This window comes from Ahaetulla prasina, chromosome 3 (genome assembly GCF_028640845.1).
Source record: "Ahaetulla prasina isolate Xishuangbanna chromosome 3, ASM2864084v1, whole genome shotgun sequence".
NCBI lineage: Eukaryota > Metazoa > Chordata > Lepidosauria > Squamata > Colubridae > Ahaetulla > Ahaetulla prasina.
This window is the reverse complement of record NC_080541.1, coordinates 230,043,018-230,064,166: the sequence shown is the minus strand read 5'-3', so window position 1 is coordinate 230,064,166 and position 21,149 is coordinate 230,043,018. Positions and strand designations below refer to the sequence as shown.

The 21,149-nt window shown below is 45.5% G+C and overlaps 1 protein-coding gene across 1 annotated transcript in view; it reads right to left on the bottom strand.

Moving 5' to 3' along the window:
• The window catches only part of TGM2 (transglutaminase 2), an 86,273-nt gene extending 67,026 nt beyond the window's left edge, over positions 1-19,247 (bottom strand). Inside the window, exons 1-2 of the mRNA XM_058177180.1 lie at positions 19,068-19,247; positions 3,384-3,563 (exon numbers count right to left, since the gene is read on the bottom strand). Coding sequence (XP_058033163.1) covers positions 3,384-3,563; positions 19,068-19,077 — 190 coding nt within the window. The 5' untranslated portion in view covers positions 19,078-19,247. The remainder of the gene's footprint in view (positions 1-3,383; positions 3,564-19,067) is intronic.
• Positions 19,248-21,149: the final 1,902 nt, after the last annotated feature.

Genomic DNA, 21,149 nt, shown 5'->3' with positions numbered 1-21,149 from the left:
ACCTGGAAATAAGGAGGAATTTTCTGACAGTGAGAACCATCAACCAATGGAACAGAAGTTGCCTTTAGAAGTCCAGAATGCAGCTGCGCGCGTGATAGAGGGAGCTCCACGTAGCTCCCACGTAACACCACTCCTGCGCAGACTGCACTGGCTGCCTGTGGTCTCTCGGGTGCACTTTAAGGTTTTGGTCACTACCTTTAAAGCGCTCCATGGCTTAGGGCTTGGGTACTTATGGGACCGCCTGCTGTTACCTCATGCCTCCCACCGACCCGTACGCTCTCACAGAGAGGGACTTCTCAGGGTGCCGTCCACCAAACAGTGTCGGCTGGCGACCCCCCAGGGGAAGATCCTTCTCTGTGGGGGCTCCCACCCTCTGGAAAGAACTTCCCCCTGGTTTACGCCAAAAATCTGACCTTCGGACCTTTCGCCGCGAATTGAAAACGTATTTATTTATTCACGCGGGGCTGGCTTAAATTTTGTTGTATTTTAAATTTATATTTCTAAATTTTATATGAATTTTAATGGGTTTTTAGAATTTTAAATGTTTTAAAGTTTTTCGGCCAAATTGTATAATAAGTTTTTAAATTTTGTTTTAATTGTATATTGTATTGTTTTTGGGTTTTTTATTCTGGCTGTACACCGCCCTGAGTCCTTCGGGAGAAGGGCGGTATAGAAATCTAATAAATAATAATAATAATAATAATAATAATAATAATAATAATAATAATAATAATAATAATAATAATAAAAAAAAAAGTTGTGGGAGCTCCATCCCTGGAGGCTTTCAAGAAGAGACTGGACTGCCATCGGTCAGAAATGCTGTAGGGTCTCCTGCTTGGGCAGCGGGTTGGACTAGATGACCTACAGGGTCCCTTCCAATTCTGTTATTCTACGTCTGTAATGGGGAACCTACGGCAGGTGTGCCAGAGGAGGCACGCGCACTGTTGCCCCAGCTCAGGCAGTTGGTCATCAGGTTTTCAACGCATGCATACATGCCGGCCAGTTAGTCGTTGGTTTTCTGAGGCACGGATGCGCACTGCCCAGCTGGTCATTGGGTTTCTGGAGGTCTGGGGTGCCTGGGCGGGCATCTGTTTGCGTGTCAGCCGGTTTGCGCGTTCTGTTCTAGGTACTACTGCTAGTTTCTGTGATACTGATTTTCTCCTTTTTTTTTTTAACCTCCCCTCCCTCCGCAGACATTCCTGGCTGTGACTTCAAAGTAGGAACTCCTCAAAGCTGTTGAGAAATTGTTCAAGGCCGCCGTCTGGGTGGAAACAGATTTACAAGAGACACCCAAGACCATTTCGCCATCACATTGCAACCTTGGTTTTGGGAATATCCCACCCAGTCAGGTAGGGAAGGGATGCAGAAATCCAGAATAACAGAGGTGGAAGGGAACTAGGAGGAGGAGAAGAACAACAACTGTGGGGTCCTCGGTGCTCTCTGAACTTGGTGGTTTTTTTGCAGACGTTTCATGACCCAACTAGGGAACATCATCAATGTTAGAAGGGAAGAGGAGAAGGAGGAGAACAACTGTGGGGTCTTTGATGTTGTCTGAACTTGGTGGTTTTCTTGCAGATGTTTCATGACCCGAATAAGTTACATCAGTGCTGGTAGGGAGTAGGGTTTGCTCTCTATTTACGTCCTGCTAGCTGCCCCCCGACACTGGGGGTGGTCTTGGAGGTTCTTTCCTTGGGCTGTTTACTGTCAACTTCTTTGGCAGTTCTTTGATTGGGGTTTTGTTTAGTTCTTGGTTGTGGGTCTGATGTTAATCTTGGAGTTAATTTCGCTCATCTGGGTGTTAAGGGCTGGTGTGAGTGTGTGTGTGTGCGGTCTCCTTGTTCCCTTTTTGGCTAGTCCATTATCTCTTTTGCACAGTCTATAAATATTGTTTATGTCCCTGGCATTTTTTGTTCCCTGCAGGAAAATCACCAAGCTCAGAGAGCACCAAGGACCCCTCATTTCAACCCTGAGCTACCCTGTTTACCCCCAAAATAAGACCTCCCCTGATAATAAGACCAACTGGGCTTTTGAGCGCATGGCAATAAGGCCAAATGCTTATTTCAGGGCTCAAAAAAATATAAGACAGGGTCTTATTTTTTGGGAAACACGTTATGCATATATTCTCTATTATTGGTACCAATTGTTGCCGATTGAGGAGGGGGGATCCTGGCAGTGCCCGTCTTTGCTGGGCACAAAAGCCCACCCTCTCCTAACACAGAGCAAGCCATTGCAGAATCCCCCTTTGGGGCTACAGGCGGCTTCCCGGGCTGGCAAAGGGGGGATTTTCCAAGGGGGGCAGCGGATGAAAGGGGCCTGGCGTTTGGGTCATCCCTGGCCTGGTCCCCAAGGGAGGCCCAATGCAGGGGCTGCTTTGTTTGGGAACACAACGGAGTGAACATTGTGGGAAAGAACAGTAACACAACTTCCTGCCTTTGTTTCCCTGCCTTGAAGCCTCCTCTGCCTACAGGCTGCCTGGATGGAAGAGATAAAACATAGTCCAAAGACCACGTGCCCCCACCCCCCAGCCACACCCACCCACTCTGCAGCCTTCCTCCTCCCTTCCCGCCCCACTGAAGAATGTGGGGGTTCAGGCTGGGAACACTCGGCAGAGCTTCAGAGGAGTCTAGTCCAGGCTGTTCGGTATGGAGGTATCCGCTGAAAGTGAATTTCATTTATTTATCTAACAGAATAACAGAGTTGAAAGGGACCTTGGAGGTCTTCTAGTCCAACCCCTTGCTCAATCAGGAGACCTATATCATCCTGGACAAATGGCTGTCCAGTCTTTTCTTAAAAACCTCTAGTGATGGAGCATCCCACATTCTGGAGGACTTCTGGTGCTTTGGAGAATAGGTGGACCCCCCTCTTCTCTGTGGCAGCCCTCCAGATATTGGAGAATTGCTATCATGTCACCCCTAGTCCTTTTCCCCCTTAAACTAGACAATTCCTGCAACCTTTCTTCATACATTTTAGTCACCAGTCCTCTAATCATCTTCACCTCCAGGGTGATGGGATTAAGAAGGACAGGACGTGACCTTTGAGGACAGAATAGGATCCACCCACCACCATTTTAGCAAAAGACACAATCCCCAGAACAGTACATACTTCAAAGTCACAGAAACCTATAAAGATCCATCCACTCATTCAACCATTTGCCCAGCTGCCCCAGAACCGCATGCTGAGGTTCTGCTTCATCAATAAACTTTCTTTCCAATCGGCCTCCATGTTGTTTCCAGCGTCTTTCTCCCAGCTTGCAACTGAAACAGATGGATTTTACCTCCTTCTGGTGGATGATGGGAGTTGGGATCTATCCCAGCTCACAGAAGGTTTTCCCCCCCCTCCTCCCTCCCTCCCTCTCCAAAGGGCAACCAAGGCCCTCCGCTCACCTGTTTCCGTAATGAAGGTGAGCTTGTCCACGCCTTCTTCGTACGCTCTGCCCGCGAAGTTCAATGTGATCCGGAACGGCTGTCCTCGGCGTATGAAGAGCTGATGGGAGCCCATTTCGGAGGTCTTGTGCTCCTGGTTGTTTTCCTCGCATTTCAGGTCCCAGGTCTCTAACTGAAGATCTGCGGGAATGCAGAAGAGAAACCAGATTTATTATTATTTTTTCTGCGTTATCTTCCCTTCCTTTGCAATTAAAAAAGCAACAACCAACAGACAATGAATTAGGAGCCTTGAGCAACTTCAGATCGCCAGAAGGCCGCTGAGGCATCCCCTCTTGTGTGAGGACTTCACTGCGTGTAACAACGGTAGTCCTCGATTTACGACAGCTTAGCGACTGAAGTTAAGACGGACTCCCCGAAAGCTTCTTAAACACGCAAGGAAGCTAAAAATGGCATCTACAACTGTTTGCAGCATCCTGTGTTGAAGGATTGTTTAATATTATTAATAATAACAGTTATCATTATTAAATTTGATTGCTTAATTTTTGATTTACAATATTTATTTTTTTTTGCCAGAAATTGGCATTTATACTTCCAGTTTCTGGCAAAAAAAAACCCCATACCCATAGTGAACAATGGATTCATTTAACGTCCATGGCATTTACTTAACAAAAACGTAAAATTCACATATTACAACTGCCACGTTAGCTTAAGCAACTGCCACAAAAAAGATTTCTAAATGGGATCTGGTTGTGTGTTGACTTGCTTTACAACCATCCTGACATATGACCATAAATCATATAAGGGTTCCTGCTCGGGTTGGACTAGAAGACCTCTAAGAGCCCTTCCAGTGCTATTACTCTGTTAGTCATAAGTCAAGGACTGCTTGTACATAAATTGAGGCAAATTTGGTGGCCATGTTTGGTAATTCAAAGTCAAGTTAATATTGATTTTCAAAATCATTTTGTCAGCTGTGCCATGACGGGAGTTTGGGAAGAGATTTATTTATTTATTTATTTATTGTTTAAATTTATATACCGCCCTTCTCTGAAGACTCAGATATAAAGTAAGATTGACTCCTAATATTTCTTTATGGTAACAACCATGGAGACTTTTTTATAGAAGAGAACTTGTAATGGTACAAACCGAGTTGACCTATGTGGATTGATTGACTTGCACTCAAGGAGAATAACAGAATAAGAGAGTTGGGAGGGATCTTGGAGGTCATCTAGTCCCACCTCCTTCCCAAGCAGGAGACCCTATGCTAGGAGTGTCCAACCTTGGAACTTTAAGCCTTGAGAACTTCAACTCTCAGAAATTCTGGGAATTGAAGTCCACAAGTCCTGACAGTTAGAACAATTAATCAGTGGAACGACTTGCCTGCAGAAGTTGTGAATGCTCCAACACTGGAAGTTTTAAAGAAGATATTGGATAACCATTTGTCTGAAGTGGTGTAGGGTTTCCTGCCTAGGAAGGGGGTTGGACTAGAAGACCTCCAAGGCCCCTTCCAACTCTGTTATTATTATTATAAGTCCCCGCTTTGTGGCAGCCCCTCAAATACTGGAAGACATCTATCCTGTCCCCCCGAGTCCTTTTTTTCTCTAGACCTGCCAAACAATTAATTAATTTTTACCTGAATTAAAAACTAGAAAAGAGAAGAGAAGGACGTATGATCCATGCATTTTCCTTATGCAAGTTGACAGATTTAAACTGGATAAGAAGAATTATGTTTTTATGAATGAGATAAGTGTCTTTGAATTGGATTTATGTACTAGGGACAACGAACGTGTGTGGTTGCTGAAATGTATAAATGACTGTTGAAAAAGGAATACGGGAGTTGAACACGTCAAAGATCGTTTGATTAAATGGATATAAAAAAAAATTGGATATAACCTCATGCTTGATCAAGAAGAGAATATGGAGAGCAAAGGACTGAAATTTACACTGAATTATAATTTGAAAGAGGAGTTTTATAAGGTGATGTGTCGTTCGTATTTAACACCACATAGATTGTGAAAGAGATATAAGGGGAGGGGGGTCTGACATACAGGTACTCCTTGACTTACGACCACAATGGAGCCCAAAATTTCTGTTGCTAAGTGAGACCGTCGTTAAATACATGTTGCCCTCATTTTATTTATTTATTTATTTATTTTATTAGATTTTTATACCGCCCTTCTCCCGAAGGACTCAGGGCGGTGTACAGCCGAAATAAAATACAGAGTATATACAATTAAAAGAAATTAAAAGAAACTATTAATAAATGGCCGATAATTTAAAAAATTTAAAAAATTTACAAATGTTTAAAATCTCTAAAACCCCAATTTAAAATCAACTATTTATGCCAACTATTTATGACCTTTCTTGCCACGGTTGTTAAGCGGACCCCTACAGTTGTTAACTTAGCCTCACACGGTCGTTCAGTGAATCTGGCTCCCCCCATTGAGGTTGCTTGTTGGACGGTCGCCAGAGGGATGCTGTGACCGTCATAAGTACACACCACATTTGAATTTTGATCACATGACCAATGGGGGTGGAATAGAATCATTACAGGAAGGATGCAAAAGGAGAGACAGAATCAAATGTGCATGGCAAAAATTAAAATATTTTTTATTTATTTTAAGTAATTAAATAGAATTGTTAATTGTTTTACAGCGAGTTGGCCGTGGCAAGTTTTTTTTTTTATTTCATTTTGTCACAACAGTATACAAACATCGACATAAAACAACAACACATCATATAAGAAAAATATATATATAAGCAAAAGAATGCAATAACTATGTTAATTTGATTTAATGAAAAGGAACAATAGGACAGGAACGGTAGGCACTTTTGTGCTCTTATGCACGCCCCTTATAGTCCTCTTAGGAATGGGGCGAGGTCAATAGTAGACAGTTTTTGGTTGAAGATTTTGGGATTTTGAGTAGAGACTATGGAGTCAGGTAATGAGTTCCAAGAATTAACAACTCTGTTACAGAAGTCATATTTTCTGCAATCAAGTCTGAAGCGGTTGACATTAAGTTTGAATCTATTGTTTGCTCTTGTATTATTGTGATTGAAGCTGAAGTAGTCTTTTACAGGAAGGACATTGCAATAGATGATTCTATTCTAGTTGTCCCATTCAGGACAAAAGGCTGTCCAGTCTCTTCTTGAAAACCTCCATTGATGGAGCACCCACAACTTCTGGAGGCCCATCTCAATTCGGGGTCCTCAGACTTGTGACAACACCGTGTTTTAAGGGCCTTCTGGAAGAGCATCAGGTGGGGTCGACCGTTCCTCAGGGGGACAATCTTCCTTTAAAAAGGGTCCATCCGAGAGAAAGCACATGGACATCCCGAATCGATGGGACCCATAACACGCACTGCCTGTTGTGGTCTGCCAGCAGCCCGCGGACCTGGCAATGGAGTCAGAGAGTGAGGAGGCTGGGGAGGACAATGGGCCAGTCCTGGAGTCAGGGGAAGGCCCGGACGAGGGCTCTGCATCAGAGGCAGAGATGGGGCCAGGGCCATCTGTGAGCGATGTGCAGACTCCGGAGCCTCCAGAGGCAAGACAGCAGAGAGGCAGAGGAACAGGAGGAGCCTGTTCCTAGTGCACACATGTGAAGAGCTGCCAGAAGGCAAGAGCAGCTAAAGCAAAAAGGACAACTCAGGAGTAAGGCCAGAAGATGATTGGCCCCTCCCATAAGGCTTAAAAGAGCAGCAATGAGCCGTTGGGTTCTTTGTGGAAAAGCAACGTTGATTCCATTGCTTCTTGTCAGCGTCCCTTGAACTTTGCGGAGTTTTTGCCAAGAAAAGCCTTTGGCAGGTTGCCAAAGACATCAAAGGTTGGTGATAAGGCCGAAGGACTGGTTATGAAGAATTTTGTTTTGGACAAAGCTGAGAATGAATTAATTCTCAGCTATTTTAATAAAATAAGTTTGTTGAGGACTGAATTGTGTTTAGTAATCACTACTTGGGCCTCGGTCACAACACTGCCTTCCTGCCCATTTCTCCTTATAAAACTCTTGTCTGCAGCCCTCAAAGCAAGAGAGCCCTGGCTGAGCTACATGTTACACACATGCATATGCATCATTTTGTATTTAGTTAATATTTATATTTTTGTCATATTTAATGTATGTTGGAGGTGGAGATCCTTTGAGAGCTCTATGCGATGAAATTTCATTTTAATGTATGCCGATTAGTGGACATTCAGAGCAGTGATGGGATTCAAATTTTTTTTATTACCAGTTCTGTGAGCATGGCTTGGTGGGCATGGAGTGGCTTGGTGGGCGTGGCAGGGGAAGGTTACTGCAAAATCCCCATTTCCTCCTGATCTGCTGGGACTCGGGAGGCAGAGAATAGGTGGGGATGGGGCCAGTCAGAGGTGGTATTTGCCAGTTCTCCAAACTACTCAAAATTTCTGATACCAGTTCTCCAGAACTGTCAGAATCTGCTGAAACCCACCTCTGATTCAAACTGACAATAAAGTTTCTATTCTATTCTATTCTATTCTATTCTATTCTATTCTATTCTATTCTATTCTATTCTATTCTATTCAGTTATCAATCAGTTATCTTCTGTTCTATTCTATTACATATTCTTGTCTCTTCTTTCTATTTCTATTTTTCTTCTATTTCTCTTCTCTTCTCTTCTCTTCTATTCTACAATCAGTTATCTTCTATTCTACTCTATTACATATTCTCTTTTCTTCTTTCTATTTCTATTTCTCTTCTTCTATTTGTAGCATAACATAATAACAGAGTTGGAAGGGACCTTGGAGGTCTTCTAGTCCAACCCCCTTCTCTTCTCTTCTCTTCTCTTCTCTTCTCTTCTCTTCTCTTCTCTTCTCTTCTCTTCTTCATTTATTTTGTCATGTTCATGTCATGTCTATTGGAGGTGGTGACCTTTTGAGAGCTGGATGCAACGAAATTTCATTTTAATGGATGCCGATTAGTGGACATTCAAAGTGACCATAAAGTTATTCTAAGTCTAAGGAGTCTAGAAAGTAGTTCTTAACTTACAACAGTTCATTTAGTGACTGTTCAAAGTTATAACAGCACTGAAAAAAGTGACTCAGGACTGTTTTTCACACTTATGACCGTTGCACGCAGCATTCCCATGGTCAGGTGATCAAAGTTCAGATGGTTGACAACTGACTCGTATTTATGACGGTCGCAATGTCCCAGGGTCACGTGATCCCCTTTTGTGACCTTCTGACAAGCAAAGACAATGGGAGAATCCAGATTCGCTTAACCACCGTGTTCCTAACTTAACTTCAGTGATTCACTTAACAAATGTTGCAAGAAGGCCATAAAATGAGGCAAAACTCACTTAACAACCGTCTGACTTAGCAACAGAAATTTGCAGCTGAATGGTGGTTGGAGGTCTCAAATCAAGAGTGCTGTGGCCGAGCTACATGTTACACCCGTAGTCGCAGGGCCAGTTTCCCTGGATAACCACAGAAGGCTCCCGCAGTTGCTGGGCTTGTACAGCCAGTCCTCGTCTTGTGACCACAACTGTTCCCAGGAGGGGCAGGAGGAGTGGGGGAGGGCAGGTGCTTTGGCCCCGGCCAAGAATGTCCTTGCGTGGCCAAGGAACACAAACCCAGCTTGGCACTTTGGCTGCAGCCTCCAAATGGGCTGCGGGGGCTTCTGGGCGGCCCTCCATCTCTTCCCCTGGCAGCTCCAGGCCTCCCCCAACTCTCTCCCTCCCTCCCTCCCTCCCTCGCCCCCCTGCCCCTTGTGCCACCCGGTGGGATTGTTGAGGTCTGAAGCCCCCCCCCCACGCCCCCCCCTATGCTTCTTCTCTCCAGCAGCTGGGAGGTTTTGCCATTTTTAGAAACACACACACACACTCTTATTTTCTCTCACCTTCTCTTTTTCTTTTCTCTTTCTCTCCCACTTTCTCTTTCTTTCTTTCTCTCTCTTTCGCTTTCTCTCTCTCTCACTTTCTCTCTTTCTCTCTCTCTTTCCCTCTCTCTTTCTCTCAGTCTCCTTCTCTCTTTTCTCTCTTTCTGTCTCTTTCTCTCTCTTCCTTCCCCTCTTCTTCCTCTCTCTCTCTCTCTTTCTTTCTTTCTCTCTCTCTTTCTCTTTCTCTCTCTCTCTCTCTTTCTCTCTTTCTCTCTCTCTCTCTCTCTTTCTCTCTCTTTCTCTCTCTCTCTTTCTCTCTCTTTCTGTCTCTCTCTCCTTTCCTCTCTCTCTTTTCTCTCTCTCTCTTTCTCTCTCTCTTTCCCTCTCTCTCTTTCTCTCAGTCTCTTTCTCTCTTTTCTCTCTTTCTGTCTCTTTTCTCTCTCTTCCTTCCCCCTCTTCTTTCCTCTCTCTCTTTCTCTCTCTCTCTCTCTTTCTCTCTTTCTTTCTGTCTCTCTCTCCTTTCCTCTCTCTCTCTCTCTCTCTGTCTTTTCTCTCTCTCTCCCTCCCTCCTGCATTTTAAGACATAGGGTCGTGGATGAGTAAGAATCCTAACACCGGAAGGGACTGGAGGTCGTCTTGTCTAAGGGTAGGGTAGGAACCCAAGCCCGAATGTCCCAGACGAATGGCTGCTCAACCTCTCCTTGAACCCACCCATCTGTCTGATTCATGGATTCTGCTCAGATGAGTAAGATTCCTAAGACTGGGAGGTGTCCTAGAGGTCAGCTAGACTAACCCCCTACTGAAGGCAGGAACCCAAGCCAAAGCTTCCCAGATGAACAGCTGCTCAACTTCTCCTGGATCCTCCTACTCATCCATCTGAGTCATGGATTCTGCTCAGATGAGTAAGGATGTTAGAAGTAGATGGGAACTTAGAGGCCATCTAGTCTAACACCCTATGGAGGCTAGGAACCCAAGGCAAAACACCCTAGTTTGATTACTGCTCAGCCTCTTCTTGAACCTGCTCATTGGTCTGAGTCATGGATTCTACTCAGATAAGTAAGAATCTTAAGCACAGGTAGTCCTTGACTTACAACAGTTCATTTAGTGACCGTTACAACAGCACTGAAAAAAGTGACTTCTGACCATTTTTCACCCTTATGACCGCTGCAGGGTCCCCCAGGGTCATGTGATCCCCTTTTGCGACCTTCTGACAAGCAAGGTGAATGGGGAAAGCTTGATTCTCTCAACAGCCGTATTACTAAATTAACAATGGCAGTGATTCACTTAACAACGGTGTCAAGAGGCAAAGCTCACTTGTCTTGGCATCAAAGATCCTGGGCTCAATTTAGAGTTCATAAATCGAGGACTACCTGTAGTAGAAGACATTGTAGAGGTACAATGTCTGAGGGTAAGAACCCAAGCCAAAGCTTCCCAGATGAATGGCTGGTCAACCTCTCCTTCAGCCCACTCGTTACTCTGCTCAGATGAGTAAGAAACCTAGAAGCGGAAGGGAACTTGAAGGTCATCTAGTCCCTAGTGAGGCAACCATGGATCCTGCTAGATAAGACCAACTCAACCGTCCAGTTGTTCAAACTGGGGATTATGGGAAATGAAATCCAATCCACTTGGACAGCTGATCCAGCTCAATGGCCAGCAACATCTAGCCATTGGGTATGTCTAGTTTAATGAAAAGAAGGACTAGGGGTGACATGATAGCAGTCTTCCAGTGTCTCAGGGGCTGCCTCAAAGAAGAGGGAGTCAAGCTATTCTCCAAAGCACCTGAAGGCAGGACAAGAAGCAACGGATGGAAACACATCAAGGAGAGAAGCAACCTGGAATGAAGGAGAAATTTTCTGACTGTGAGAACAATAAACCAGTGGAACTGCTTGCTTCCAGAAGTTGTGGGTCCTCCATCACTGGAGACTTTAAAGAAAAGATCGGACAACCATTTGTCTGGAATGGTATAAGGGTCTCCTGCTAGAGCAGGGGGTTGGACTAGAAGACCTCCAAGGTCCCTTCCAACTCTGTTATTCTGTTATTGAGTCTTTTGGGATATGGCTTGTCTGGTCCAGGAACGATGGGTGGCCCCAGGCAGCCTTCTGATCTGTACAAATCCCAACGTATACGCGTATTCGACTCTTTATTTAAACTATTTATTTTGTAAAAGCTGTAAAACACAGCAGAACAAAAAAAAATAATAATTTAGAGGCAGGCAGCTGAGTAAATGGAGTTTGGATGAACGCCCTGATTTTGTTCTGTATAAATGGGGGTTATTTAGATCTGTGCGTCTCAATCTGCGCAACTTTAAGACGGGTGGATTTCAACTCCCAGAAGTCTTAAAATTGCCCGGTTGAGAATTTTAGATTGTCCAAAATGGGAAATCTCTACCCAGGTAGCGGAAAAGTGATAGAGACAATCATCTGTGGGTCTCCCAGGGGTGCGACCCCCTGAGAAGTACCTTTAGGATCCACTTGGATCAGGGGTCGGCAACCTGTGGCTCTGGAGCCGCATGTGGCTCTTTCCTCCCTCTGCTGCAGCTCCCTGTTGCCGGTCGGCTCCACAATTGATAGGGCTTCCGGTTAGGACAGGTAGAGGAAGAAAGACGCCGCGCTAGGAGGAGACTCTATGGTGGGGGGAACCAAGTTCCGGTCAACAAAGGATGCCACACTAGGAGGAGACAATGTGTTGTGGCTCCAGGCCCCACCCCCCCGGGCCTGGCCCCCTGCCAGAGAGTGACTCAAAGAGTGAGGGGGAAGGGCCGTCAGGGCTCCCTTCTGCAGGGCCGGCTTCCCTGGCTCAGCTCCAGGAGCCAGAGGCAGGCCAGGTGGAAGAGGTGACGAGGCCTCCGTCTCCTGTATCTCCCCCTCCCCCGCCCAGGCAATGCTTCCAGACCCAGCTGAGGACAATCAGTCCTGGTTAGATCCCAGGTTTTGTAGACAAGAGAGGCGGGAACAACAGAAGCAGGGGTGGGGCAGGCCTAGAAAGTGCTGAATCACGGAGCCACACCCCATAGGGTATAAAAGCAGGAGGCGCTGCTCTACTGCTTCGTGATGAACAAATCAAACTGCCTAGAGAGAACTTGAGCTGGAATGCTGTTTATTCCTGACTTCCTGGTTGACACGCCGGCATCAAGAAAGATAACAGAAAAACCTTGGCAGACGCTCGCTGGGTTGCTGCCAGAGCTGATAGCTGCCGTGGATTCAATTGCTGGCTAATTGAGTCATTTCTCATGCCTCCCGGACTGAGGTGGGGGGACAGAACACTATGATGGGGGGAACCGGGCTTCCAGTCGGCTCCAGAATTGAACTGGGGACTTCTGGTTAGGACCTTTGTGGCTCTTTGAGTATTTAAGGTTGCCGACCCCTGCCTTGGACAATGCTTCTCTCCCCATTTTCCTGCCTTTTATCCAGGGGCTCCCTGTGAGAAGCCCCCACCCCCCACCCCAGAAGAATGAAACATTTTGGGAAATATTAAAAAAAGACAGAATATTATATTTCCCTAAAAGAGAAATGTAGACACATGTTTTTAGAGGCAGGAAGCAGCCCCCACGTCTTTCTTAATAGCCCACAGTAGACACCAGCACGTAAAAGGAGATAAAGAGCTTATTGAAAGAGAAAACCAACTACCTAGATGGCTCTATTCATAAGCAAAGCAAGTACTGCAGGCAGAAACCCATTCAGGACAGGATATTTCGAAACTCCTTGCAGCAAAGTTTGACAGCTAACAAAGGCAGAATGGTAGGATTAGAACAAGGAGCCCCTGACTCAAGATCCAACACAGGACAAAAGCTATTAACCACAATAGGAATTGCTCAACACCCTCTTAGGAACACAAAGCCCATATTGCACAAAAGCCAAACTTCAAAGTTATTGAAATTACAAAGATCCATCCATCTGTTCAGCCGTTGTTCATCTGTTGGCTCTGATCATCATTAAACCAACATTCCGATCAGCCTCCATGTTGTTTCCAGCATCTTCCTCCCAGCTTGCAACTGAACTTGAGATCCCCAAACCATCAGCCACACCCCACTGGCCTGGGCCTCGTTACACCCCCCCACCCCACCCCAGGCAAGGAGCGTAGAAGTTTTTTCCACTAAAACTTTTTAAACTTTCATCCCAACAGATCCCCTCGGTGGTTTCCAAGGTTCTGATAGGTCGAATCGGCAGGAAGATCTGGTCGAAACAGACCTACAGTAGGTCACAGAAGTGAGTAACCCCCCCCATCACATTTTGTAAATATTTAAGTATATCTTTTCATGGGACAACACTGAAGAAATGACACTTGGCTACAATGTAAAGTACTGAGTGTACAGCTTGTATAGCAGTTCGTGCTATATAAGCTGTAACTGTGTAACTGTGTGGTCCCCTCAGAATAACACAACAAACAACCCTTAATGTCTAAACTGGTGGCAACCATTGTCACTTAGGGGTGTACTCACTTTTGTTGCCAGCAGTTTAGACATCAATGGCTGTGTGTTGCGTTATTTTGAGGGGACCACACATTTTACACTGCTATACAAGCTGTATAAGAGCACCAACGTGCCTACCGTTCCTGTCCTAATGTTCCCTTTGATTGTATCCAATTTCATATAGTTATTGCATACTTATGATTATATTATGCTTATATATCGTATAGTTATTTCATGCTTATGCTTATATATACTGTTGTGACAAATAAAATAAATAAATAAATAACATTGTAGCCAAGTGTCATTTCTTCAGTGTTGTTCCATGAAAAGATAAACTCAAATATTTACAAAATGTGAGGCGGGTGGGGGAACTCACTTCTGTGATATACTATGTCAGGAAATTGTTATTTGCCTAACTAGTTGGCCAGGCAATATATAAACTAACTATGTATGTTTGTAGAAAGGCCTGATATTGCTTTAAGGCTGTGCTGCATCATGCAAGCATCCTGATTGGTTGAGCTCTGTAGCCAATGTATAAAAGGACTACTAAATTATGGCTTGTGGGGAATCTACAGGGACGCTACAGCATTGTAAGCTGATGACATGCTGCAACTGTATATTTGAGCTTTATGATCGTTGCTTGATCATGGCTAGTTACTGATTCCTCAAGATACTGACTGTTGTGAATTGAACTGTGTTTTGCCGAACTGAAAGAAGACCTTTGTTTGTTGTGCAAGTCTACGTTGGTAAGAAGACTTTGTAACATCCCTGACTGGCTTTATATGTGTATGACCTGGAATTGTTTTTGGACTATGACTTTGCCTTTTCCCTAAAAGTAAAGGAATATCAAACCCCAGTTTGTCTGCAAGTGACTGTTATTGTATACAACCAGTCTCAGTCGTTTTCATGCGTAGGGCACTCTGCTCAACTGTCCACAATCTTGGTTGTGAACCCAGATTACCCTTAACATACTGTACCACCAAGGATTCTCAAAGAACAAGCCTTTCAAAGACTTCACCAGGTTAACAGGTGGATTTCAGTCACCTGGCGCCTGGAAAGTAGCCGCCCCCTTTCCTTTGGCACAGGAGACGGTGAGGGAAAGTCACCTTCCGAGGTGGGGAGGTTGGGGTTTTCAGGGGAGGGGCCAGCAGGTCGCTGCAGAAATACCTTCTCGGTCCCACCCACCCCCTCCCCTGCTCACCCCCCCCCCGGTTCCCCTCCCACCCCTTCTCAGGTTTGTTAATGATTCTCTTGTTTATCTTAGAAACTTGAATAGCAAGCAAGGAAGGCTGGCAGTCCTGACTACCTCCTTTGGCACCCTGGCACATTGGAGGTAGGGGAAGGTTGGCATGAGGGAACTGGCCCATGACTCCCTCCTCCCTCCCTCCCTCCCTCCCTTTCTTTTTCTCTTCCTCCCATCCCCTCCCCTTCCTTCCTTCCTGCCTTCTTTTTTTCCTTCCTTCCTTTCTTTTCCCCTCCCTCCCTCTTTCCCTCCCTCCCTGCCTGATTTCCCGCCTTCCTCCCTGCCTTCATTCCTACCTTTCTCTCTTTCTTTCTTCTCTCCTTCATCCCTCCCTGTCGCCCTCCCTTCTTGCCTGCCTACCTACCTTCTCTATGTTTTCACCCCTTTCCGGGAGGTTAAGAGAGTGTGGCCTTCTTTCCTTCCTTCCTTCCATTTCCTTTCCTCCCTCTTGTCCTTTCTGTTCCATCCTCCTTCCTTCCTTCCTTCCTTCCTTCCTTCCTTCCTTCCTTCCTTCCTTCCTTCCTTCTTTCCTTCCTTTCTTTCCTTCCTTCCTTTTCCTTTCCTCCCTCTTGTCCTTTCTGTTCCATCCTTCTTCTTGCCCCTTCCTTCCTTCCTTCCTTCCGTTTCCTTTCCTCCCTCTTATCCTTTCTGTTCCATCCTTCTTCTTGCCCCTTCCTTCCTTCCTTCCTTCCTTCCTTCCTTCCTTCCTTCCTTCCTTCCTTCCTTCTTCTTCCTTCCTTCCTTCCTTCCTTCCTTCCTTCCTTCCTTCCTTCCTTCCTTCTTCCTTCCTCCTTCCTTCCTTTCCTCCTCTTGTCCTTCCTTCCTTCCTTCCTTTCTTCCTTTTCCTTTCCTCCCTCTTGTCCTTTCCCTTCCTTCCTTCCTTCCTTCCTTCCTTCCTTCCTTCCTGTTCCATCCTTCTTCTTGCCCCTTCCTTCCTTCCTTCTTCCTTCCTTTTCCTTTCCTCCCTCTTGTCCTTTCTCTTCTTTCTTCTCTCCTTCATCCCTCCCTGTCGCCTCCCTTCTTGCCTGCCTACCTACCTTCTCTATGTTTTCACCCCTTTCCGGGAGGTTAAGAGAGTGTGGCCTTCCTTCCTTCCTTCCTTCCTTCCTTCCTTCCTTCCTGTTCCATCCTTCTTCTTGCCCCTTCCTTCCTTCCTTCCTTCTTCCTTCCTTCCTTCCTTCTTCCTTCCTTCTTCCTTCCTTCCTTCCTTTCCTCCTCTTGTCCTTTCTCTTCTTCCTTCCTTCTTCCTTCCTTCTTCCTTCCTTTTCCTTTCCTCCCTCTTGTCCTTTCTGTTCCATCCTTCTTCTTGCCCCTTCCTTCCTTCCTTCCTTCCTTCCTTCCTTCCTTCCTTCCTTCCTTCCTTTCCCTTTCCTCCCTCTTGTCCTTTCTCTTCCTTCCTTCCTTCCTTTCTTCCTTTTCCTTTCCTCCCTCTTGTCCTTTCTCTTTCTTCCTTCCTTCCTTCCTTCCTTCCTTCCTTCCTTCCTTCCTTCCTTCCTTCCTTCCTTCCTTCCTTCCTTCCTTCCCCTTTCCTCCCTCTTGTCCTTTCTGTTCCATCCTTCTTCTTGCCCCTTCCTTCCTTCCTTCCTTCCTTCCTTCCTTCCTTCCTTCCTTTTCCTTTCCTCCCTCTTGTCCTTTCTCTTCCTTCCTTCCTTCCTTCCTTCCTTCCTTCCTTCCTTCCTTCCTTCCTTCCTTCCTTCCTTTCTTCTCCCCACAGGGTCAATAGACCAGATAGACACCATCTGCCCTTTGATTTGGGCGCCGACCAACATAGCAGCTTGTACCTGCCCAGCTGAGGATTTGATCACCTATTCCTCTTTTTAGGATTGCCTATTTTTGTTTGTTTTTTAAATTTTGGGATCTGTAGCATGCAGAGTCTTTCTCTTTCCCACCCCCCCTCTTCCTAAGGAGCAATTTCTAAAGATTACTAAAGGAGTAAATTTGGGCTGGCTGCATCTTAACGGATGGCTGGCTGCTAACTCTCATTATTTCAGGCAGGAAAAGAGCTGGATTGATGGCACCAGCAGATTGCAAAGGAGGGACCCTCCTCAAATTATTATTCTCTGCCCAGATTTCGGAGTTCCACATCGCTGGATGTGGTACCCAAAATAGAACAGATGCACCCAGAGCATTTCCGCTCTGTCGTTGTCACTTTTATTTTTAAATTATCCCCGTAGCGCCCTTGAGTTGCGCCTACGCCTTGGCACCCGGCCAAAACACCTGAATCTAGGCCAAGTAAGCAAATTTGGAAGGATCGAGCAGGCAAAAGTTACAACGGCCGTGTTTCTTTGACCACTCGACAAGTTGTAATGTGCTTCAGTGGGTCATAAAAAGAAGGGCTTTTTATCTGCAAAAAAGCAAACGGAGAGAGCCGGGTGTACAAATTTTTGGAGGCTGAGGACGAGCCTGCCAGGTCTGGGCTTTTAAAAGGTGTCGTGGCTTCAAAAAACGATTTATGGAAGGGAAGGTGAAGACGGTCGGATTTGCAAAGCAACACTCAGGTTGTTAGGTTGCAAGCAAAGCAGCTGGCAAGCACAAGGAATCTGTCTATTAGGTAGTTATTGTGTTTTTTTGTGTTGAGGTTTTTTGCCTTTTTAAGCTGCCCAGAGTCACCGCGAATGAGTTGAGTGACCATACACCAGTATTCCTCGACTTACAACCACAATGGAGCACCAGATTTCCATCGCTAAGCAAGACAGTTGAGTTTTGCCTCATTTTGTGACCTTTCTTGCCAGCGTTGTTAAGTGAATCACTGTGGTTGTTAAGCTAGCCGAGCCTCTGAATTTTGATCATGTGACCGTGGGGATGCTGCACCGGTTGTAAGTGTGAAAAACAGTCACAAGTCACCTTTTTCAATGCTGCTGTAACTTCGAACAGTCCCTAAACAGAAGGTTGTAACTCAAGGACTAACTCCAAATGTCCTTAAATAAATACATAGATTGCCCTTTCATGATTTATGTCTTAAAATCCTGCAAGCTCATGTTTGTTTTGGCAATTTTGAAATTAAACCAGACAAGATGCATTTTTGTACACGCCACGTCTGGCTAAAAGCGAATGGGCTTTTCATTTCACTAGGCACTCTGATTGCCCGGGTGCCCAGAAATAGCAAAATAAAAAATATACTTCATTTTATGAAGTACGTCTCGCAAATCCTATGGGAATAGGTGAGGGAGATGGGCAGTTTCGAAATAGGATAAATAAAATAAAAACATTCCGAGCTCCGTTCGTAGAGTCCTGAGCCAAGGTGGCTATAGAAATCAAATAAATCAAATATAAATAAATAAAATTAAAGATTCCTCCCTATACTACTTTTCCACCCTTACATATTTTTTCCTTATAAGCACAAATGAAACAGACTTGTGACATGCAGAAAAATCTCCAACGCCGTCAATCTTTGGCCAGACAGTTATTCTTCCCCAAAGTGGCTGGTTATTTTGCAGTTCATTTCCCACCATTTTCTAAATCCAGCCAGCATTAATCATCTCCAGTAATCCGATGTGGGTTTGAAAGCTTTCAGATACCCAGAGATCTTTAAGGGACAGTTTTGCCCAATGGGCAGCGTGAAAGAAAACTTCTCCATGCTTTAAGAGCGTCAACAAAACTTCTCTGTTGGACTCGTGCAAAATTAGTTTTAGAGGAACAGTCGTGCTCAAGTTTCAGCCAGAATAGAACTGGAAGGGACCTTGGAGGTCTTCTAGTCCAGCTCTCTGCCCAAGCAGGAGCCCCTCTATATCCATTTCAGGCAAATGGCTGTCCAGTCTTTCCCCACAAACCTCCAGTGTTGGAGCACCCACAACATCTGGTGGCAAGCTGTTCCACTGATTAATTGTTCTCACGATTAGGAAGTTTCTCCTTAGTTCTAAATTGCTTTTCTCCCCAATTAGTTTCCTTCCGTTGTTTCTCATCCTGCCTTCTGGTGCTTTGGAAAATCGCTGGACTTGCTTTTCTTTGGGGCAGCCCCTCAAATACTGGAAGACTGCATTCATATCCCCCTAGTCCTTCTTTTCTCTAGACTAGCCAAAGCCAAATCCTTCATAAGTTTTAGTCTCCATGTCATTTTCTCTTTTTTCATTTTGCAAAACTTTTTCAAAAAGTTTTGCAAAGTTTTTCTGGAGGGTTGGAGGTTGCAAAATCAGGAGGGAACCCCAGATCCCCAAAGTCCCTGAGCAGGGGCTTTCTGATTATTATTATTGTTATTATTATTATTTTTACCTTCTGCCATGGTGCCTGCAGAGAAGCTGCCTTCCGCTCTGCTCTCCCGCTGCTTGCCTTGCCAACTCACGAGCCACCAGACGCTGCGAGGTTACCTCCGACCCAGGAGCCCTCTCCCTTTATAGTCATTCCCTTCCCCTCCCCTTGGCTGGGTGGATAGATCATCACAAATAGGAGACTGGGAGGGGGTAAAATGGCAGGGGAGGGAGGTTTCCGGGAAAAATTAAATGCACACTTTAAAAGAAATTGCATTAAGTTAGACAGGGGTGTGGGCTGGTGTTGAAGGGGGAATTTGAGCGACGGGCTGGGGGTGGATCCTGCCTGGGGAAAGAGCACCCCCAGCTGGCTTTTACTGGTCAGGTCCCAGGTGCAGCAAAGGCTGAGAATTGGAGCTGTCCGTCTCCCTCCACGCCAACGCCTTGGCTGGCACGAAGGCCTTCTGCACCTCCCTGGGAACATGAAAGGTTTTCGAGTTTCCTGGTGTCCTTCGGGGTGCGCTTGTCCTTGTGCACAAGGGCTGGAAAAGAGGGTGTGTGTGCCTCAGTTTCCCACAGGAAGCCCAGGGCTAAGCCCCACCAGAGGCTTATCAGGGAGAGACAGTCAAGCCAGACCCAGACAGGAACAGGAAAAGCAGGGCCTTGAGTGTGGGGTGGCAGAGCCACAGATAGGACATGCCAGCCTTCTGGGTCCCTTCTTCTCCTCAATCAGAATAGAACTGGAAGGGAGCTTGGAGGTCTTACAGTCCTGCTCAGGCAGGAGACACCAAAGCATTTCAGACAAATGGTTGTCTAGTCTCTTCTTAAAAACCTCCAGTAATAGAATAGAATAGAATAGAATTTTATTGGCCAAGTGTGATTGGACACACAAGGAATTTGTCTTGGTGCATATGCTCTCAGTGTACATAAAAGAAAAGATACGTTCATCAAGGTACAACATTTACAACACAATTGATGGTCAATATATCAATATAAATCATAAGGATTGCCAGCAACAAGTTATAGTCATACAGTCATAAGTGGAAAGAGATTGGTGATGGGAACTATGAAACGATTAATAGTAGTGCAGATTCAGTAAATAGTCTGACAGTGTTGAGGGAATTATTTGTTTAGCAGAGTGATGGCCTTCAGGGAAAAACTGTTCTTGTGTCTAGTTGTTCTGGTGTGCAGTGCTCTATAGCGTCGTTTTGAGGGTAGGAGTTGAAACAGTTTATGTCCAGGATGCGAGGGATCTGCAAATATTTTCACGGCCCTCTTCTTGATTCGTGCAGTATACAGGTCCTCAATGGAAGGCAGGTTGGTAGCAATTATTTTTTCTGCAGTTCTAATTATCCTCTGAAGTCTGTGTTTTTCTTGTTGGGTTGCAGAACTGAACCAGACAGTTATAGAGGTGCAAATGACAGACTCAATAATTCCTCTGTAGAAATGAAGCAACCAAGACTTCTGGTGGCAAGCGGTTCCACCGGTTAATTGTCTTCACTGTCAGGAAGTTTCTCCTTAATTCCAGGTTGCTTCTCTCCTTGATTAGTTTCCATCCGTTGCTTCTTGTCTTGCTTTCTGGTGCTTTGGAGGACACAGGGTGAAGAACATTCAAGAACATAGAATAATCAGGTTGGAAGGGACCCTAGAGGTCTTCTAGTCCAACCCCCCGGCTCAAGCAGGAAACCCCATACCATTTCAGAGAAATGACTGCCCAGTCTCTTCTTTAAAAACCTCCATGATGGAGCACCCACAGCTTCTGGTGGCAACTTCTGTTCCACTGGTTAATTGTTAATTTTCCTCCAAGAGGGGGGGTGTCCCTCGTGCCACCAAGAGTTTCTTGCTCTCCTTCTCTCCTGGTTTCCTGGTGGAGGAGACGTTCTTTTGAACTTCTCAGCCAGAACCAAGGTGGTGAGCAGAAATCTAGAATGGTGTTACCAAAGGAGGCTTCTCCAAGTCCCCAACTTGGGTCAAAAGATTCTGCCTTTTGAACGGTGGAGCAGGAGGAGCCAACATCCCTGGAGGACATTGCCACCAGACCAAAGGCCAGTTTATCTCGTAGAGCCTACAAGATGGACACAGGAGGCCTTCAAGGTCAGAACAAGCG